At 43.9% G+C, this 5784-nt stretch overlaps 1 protein-coding gene and 1 non-coding gene across 2 annotated transcripts; both read left to right on the forward strand.

Annotated features, from left to right (window-relative positions):
* Positions 1-4415, forward strand: LOC123051411 (eukaryotic translation initiation factor 2 subunit alpha homolog). Its single transcript, XM_044474277.1, has 5 exons — positions 1-627; positions 2789-2935; positions 3012-3116; positions 3779-3877; positions 4003-4415. The coding sequence occupies exons 1-5, from the start codon at positions 109-111 to the stop codon at positions 4150-4152; spliced, it is 1020 nt and encodes a 339-aa protein (XP_044330212.1). The 5' UTR covers positions 1-108; the 3' UTR covers positions 4153-4415.
* A 375-nt stretch (positions 4416-4790) lies between these two features.
* On the forward strand, positions 4791-4861 carry TRNAG-GCC (transfer RNA glycine (anticodon GCC)). Its single transcript has one exon. It is a non-coding gene; the product is annotated as a tRNA-Gly (tRNA).
* Positions 4862-5784: the final 923 nt, after the last annotated feature.

Below are 5784 nucleotides of genomic sequence, written 5' to 3' on the forward strand. Positions count from 1 at the left end.
ATCCAACCAATCCATAACCCGGCTGCCCCTCGCCCGTCTCCGCCGCACCCCCCAAAACCCTAGCTCCCCTCCCCACCCCGCCCCCCACCGCCGCCGCCGCCCGCGAAGATGCCGCCGAACCTCGAGTGCCGGATGTACGAGCCGCGGTTCCCGGAGGTGGACGCGGCGGTGATGATCCAGGTGAAGCACATCGCCGACATGGGCGCCTACGTCTCGCTCCTCGAGTACAACAACATCGAGGGCATGATCCTCTTCTCCGAGCTCTCCCGCCGCCGCATCCGCTCCATCTCCTCCCTCATCAAGGTCGGCCGCCAGGAGCCCTCCATGGTGCTCCGCGTCGACCGCGACAAGGGCTACATCGACCTCTCCAAGCGCCGGGTCTCGGAGGAGGAGGCCGCCACCTGCGAGGACCGCTACAACAAGTCCAAGCTCGTCCACTCCATCATGCGCCACGCCGCCGACACCCTCGGCGTCGACCTCGAGCCCCTCTACCAGCGCATCGGCTGGCCGCTCTACCGCAGGTACGGCCACGCCTTTGAGGCCTTCAAGCTCATCGTCACCGACCCCGACGGGGTGCTCGACGTCCTCACCTACGAGGAGACCGTCGTCGGACCCGATGGCGAGGAGGTTCGTTCCCGACCCCCCTCCCCTCATCTGCTCGTAATTGCTCGATGGCTAATTAACTGCTCAAGTATTGGGTGTACTCGAAGCAGTACCATCAATTTACTTCGGGCAGGTTGTTTGTTGTATAACTTGACACTAATATACCAACCGATTAGACCTTTACATGTGTTTTTCAAGTAGGTATTCCTTAGTTAGTAGTACTGCAGTCTGTTTAATTTTGTCCTGTATCCAAGTTGCCTCACGAACAGTTAATGTCTAGTAGCTGATTTGGAGCCTGTACTTAATAATTACCTGATGTTCTTTGGATTAGTCGATTCAAGGATATTTGTTGCTTCAAATTGGTTGGTTGAAATATGACGGTGTAGTTAGCTTGGTTCTTTGTGACTGTTCGTCGTCCTGACCCCCTCCCAGCAACTGCTCCTTGCTGCCAATGGCTAATTAACTGCTAATGTTTGGGTGTACTAGAAGCAATGCTATCAATTCACTTCGGGCTGCTAGTGTTATGACTTGACAATTAATATCTTGCAATAGATTAACTGCCTACGTGTGTTTCTCAGGCTAGGTATTTGTTGCTAGTGCAGTCTGTTAATTTTTCCATTGTTCCAATTATTGGCCAGTTAATCGGCATCTCGGCCAGTTGATTGATACTTGGTGGGTCATCGAATAGCCGATTAACTGATTTATCAGCCGAGTAACTGGCCGATTCGCCTATATTACCCCGCATCGCCACCTGACCGATATGACACCAGTTACCGATATCCTGAACAATGAATTTTGCCCTGCCTCAGTACTGCAGCCATGAACAGTTTATTCATAGTAGGTGGTTTGGAGTCTGTATTTAAGTTACTATTGTGCATAGAATTAGTAGCTTCAACATGTTGCTTTGAATAGGTTCATTGACATATGGTAATATACTTTAGCTTCATTCTTTATGTACTTAAGCTTGGTGGCCAGGAGGTTCGTTCCTGACTCCTCCCCACAATTGCCCCTTGCTGCTAATGGCTAATTAACTGCTTAAGTATTGGGTGCACTCCAAGCAATGTCAGCAATTCACTTCAGGCTGGTGGTAGTGTTAGGACGTTTACATGTGTTTCTCAAGTAGGTATTTGTTGCTAGTACAGTCTGTTAATTTTGTCCAGCATCAAAGTTGCCCCATAGACAGTTAATTCTTAGTACCTGTTTTGGAGCATGTACTTAATTTCCTAATGTGTATAGAATAAGTCGATTTAAGGATATCCATTGCTTCAAATAGCTTAATTTAGCTTGATTATCAGTGTACCGTTGATTGGGCCTATGTAAACCTAGTAGCTTAGTACTCCCTCTGTAAACTAATTCTTAGTACCTGTTTTGGAGCATGTACTTAATTTCCTAATGTGTATAGAATAAGTCGATTTAAGGATATCCATTGCTTCAAATAGCTTAATTTAGCTTGATTATCAGTGTACCGTTGATTGGGCCTATGTAAACCTAGTAGCTTAGTACTCCCTCTGTAAACTAATATAAGAGCGTTTAGATCACTACTTTAGTATTCTAAACACTCTTATATTAGTTTACGGAGGGAGTATTTGTAAGCCACAGACAGTAGGTTGTATAAACAGTTAAGCGTAAATTGAATGACAAAATTAATATCTTGCAACCGGTTAGATGTTTACATGTGCTTCTCAAGTAGGCACTCATTTGTTTCTACCGCAATCAGTTAATTTTGCCCTGCATCGAAGTTGCCCCAAGAACAGTTAATTCCTAGTGGTTAGTTCGGAGTCTGTATTTAATTACCTAATGTGTATGAAATTAGTCGATTTAAGGATATTTTGTTGCTTCAAACTGGTTGGTTCAAATATGGTACTCCCTCCGATCCGTATTACTTGTTGCTCAAGCGGATGTATCTAGAAGTTTCTCAGTGCTAGATACATCTGTTTGGCGACAAGTAATATGGATCGGAGGGAGTAATATACTTTAGCTTGATTTGCCTACTATTGATTGAATTGATGTAAACATGGTAAGTTATATTGGTTGGTTTGGTAGTTTGTGTAAGCAATTGGAAATTAGGTACCTGGGTTTCATTCAGATTCGTTCGCTTATGGCAGATTGGCAGTATGGTATGAATCATAGATCTCATAGAAATTGGACGTTTCCCACGATTCATTTGCGCTGACATTTTCTACAGGTGACTAAAGTTGTGCCGGCGGTCACCCCTGAGGTTAAGGATGCCCTGGTCAAGAACATAAGGAGGAGAATGACACCACAGCCTCTTAAGATTCGTGCTGATGTTGAGATGAAATGCTTCCAGTTTGACGGTGTTCTCCACATTAAGGTTCTGTTTGCTTCCATCCATGCATTTTGGTTTCCAAGTGTATGCTTGGTTGTGAGTTGCTAATTCTGTTTTACAGGAAGCCATGAGGAAAGCTGAAGCTGCTGGAAACGCTGATTGCCCTGTGAAGATTAAGCTAGTTGCTCCTCCGCTTTATGTTCTGACCACACAGACACTTGACAAAGTTGGTTATTTCTTCCATTCATTTATGTGATTAATGTTGATTCTTTGACTTTTTTTTCTTCTTTGCTTAGAAAATATAAATCAAAACCCAACGCACAGAACTGTTAGTCTTTGCATGGAGGAGTAATTTAAATAATGTTTCGGGCTGTCTTGTAACTAAGTAATCAGGGAGTAGTAGTCATTTATTTTGCTGGGGAAATTGGCATACATGTTTTAGTAGATGGATGGAGAATACCCGGGTATTATTGACACCTTTAAATTTCATTAAAATCCAGATCCCCTTGTGTTGACTGTTGAGTATTTCTATTATGCAAGGCAGTGGGTACTATGTATTCACACATCTCTTAAATTTCATTAAAATTCAGATACCCTTGTGTCGAGTATTTCTATGATGCAAGGCAGTAGGTACTTTGGATTCACACATCTCATGATGCCAATGTATGGTTGGGGTTATTCATAATGGAAGGAGGTGGAATCAGGTTCCCCCGATTATATGAGCGTGGGTGGGTGGGTTGGGGGTTTGAATGTGGGCGGGCTGACTGTGCATACGCGTCACTCTAGCCAACTGAGTAGAGCCCATATCTCGTTGTGTTATTCGTGAATTTTAGTATGTGATCCAGTGACATGAAATTTGCTGATTTTGTGTATTGCTGTTGTTAACAGGACCAGGGGATAGCAGTTCTGACAAATGCAACCAAAATTTGTGCCGAGGCAATTGAAAAGCACAAGGGGAAATTGGTGGTGAAGGAAGCAGCTAGAGCTGTAAGTTCCTCATTATCTGTGCTCAACAAATAATCAGCAAAAAGAAACCACTGCCGATTCAGAGATCTGCAAGCTTTTCTACTCAGTCCCGCCCATGATTCATGTTTTATAACTTCCCTGTGCAGGTGAGCGAGAGAGACGACAAGCTGTTTGCGGACACGATTGAGAAGCTCAAGCTAGCAGGTGAGGAGGTCGACGGCGACGACGATAGCGAGGAGGAGGACTCTGGCATGGGAGACGTAGACTTCACAAAGGCTGGCGCTGGCGCGGACTGAGCGGGTCTCCTCCCAGGTGGGATGAGATTGCTTGTACAGCGCCAGCAATGAAGGGGAAGAATGTTTGGCTCCTCCTGTTTGTTTGAGGAGGCACGTTGGATGGATGGACGAGTGTTTACTCTGTTATTAGATATTGATGATCAGTTGTAGGCTACCCGTAGTCTTACAGATTGATTTGCTTTTCGCTGAGCACTGATTCTGAATACTGTTAATTGCGCTTTTGCTACCTGTTTTCATCAGCATTTATACATGGATTTTGCTTATCGTTGCTCACTAAGTGGAATTTGGTGCATGACACTGAGCTTACTTGCCCTGTTCTTTGAACTTTTGACTATTACTCCCTCTGGAAGGAAATATAGTAGTGTTTAGATTACAAATTTAGATCTAAACGCTCTTATATTTCTCTACGGAGGGAGTACTATGTGCTGCAATCATAGGCTCCGCCTATGATAACTTTGCATGTGCTTGAAATGATGTCTGCCGAATGCACGCTATATTTTGTGTTTTGATGACTGTTGGAGTTGTACTGAAATTACGCAACAGACGTCTCGTTTTCGACACTTTCTACGTGAGGTGTTGTCTTCTGCTTCGTAGCGAATTGATGATATAGCAGCTAAATAAGTCTCATTCAGCAAGAAGCACCAGTGGTCTAGTGGTAGAATAGTACCCTGCCACGGTACAGACCCGGGTTCGATTCCCGGCTGGTGCATTCATTTTTTTGCCTGACGACGAATGATGTTTCGTTTTTGCCTGATGAAATGATGCGCATACTTTTCTTTTTTGAATGCCACGAGAAGAAAGAAAGAAAGGGGGCCTAAAGACAAAAAAAAAACCCTTTTCCTCTGCTCAAGTTTCTATGGAACAGAACACGTCATGCGTGCGCGGTGTTCGCTTTCTGTCCAACGAAACCTAGCACACAACAATCGACGCAACAGTCTGCCTGTGTCCTTTACTTTCGGCCATGGAGTTTCGCTCAAGTCAATGTCTCAGCCCATATACAGGAAATAAATTGAATCGTTCGGCTAACTCTCCTCGTACGTGTACTGTTGTATGCTAGTCAGTCTGGATGCGAGTGTCGTAACGAAGAGCGGATGCGAGTGTTAATGTGGGTGTTTCTGTCACACACAAGTGGCCACAAGTCTGGTGTGAATTTACTGTTTTGGTATGTGCAAAGATTAGTCTCATATTGAAAACACAAGTAACCAGAGGTTGAAACAAAGTAACGAGCGTAGAAAGTAAATAACATAAAAGTAAAGTTATAAAAGTAAACTATCGGTTTGTCTATAGTAGGAAGTTAGGCGTTGGGAAACTCGGATTATGGTGTACATTTGATGTGCCTGTGCATCGGTAATACTAATTACATATTTACATTAGATGTGCCTGTGCATCGGTAATACTAATTACATATTTACATTAGATGTGCCTGTGCATCGGTAATACTAATTACATATTTATATGGTTAATTATACTCTTCGATTGTATGTTCGATAGGTAGGTCACCGTTGAATAGTTAACTCCTCCATGCATGGATTGTTCTCCTCTATTGTCCTGCATCAACCCTATCATATGCATGGTCATTTTAGCAATTAAGATTGTAAGACCAGACCAATGCTTTACGTGTCGTGGATTCTG

The sequence above is a fragment of the Triticum aestivum genome, chromosome 2D (genome assembly GCF_018294505.1).
Source record: "Triticum aestivum cultivar Chinese Spring chromosome 2D, IWGSC CS RefSeq v2.1, whole genome shotgun sequence".
NCBI classification, from domain to species: domain Eukaryota; kingdom Viridiplantae; phylum Streptophyta; class Magnoliopsida; order Poales; family Poaceae; genus Triticum; species Triticum aestivum.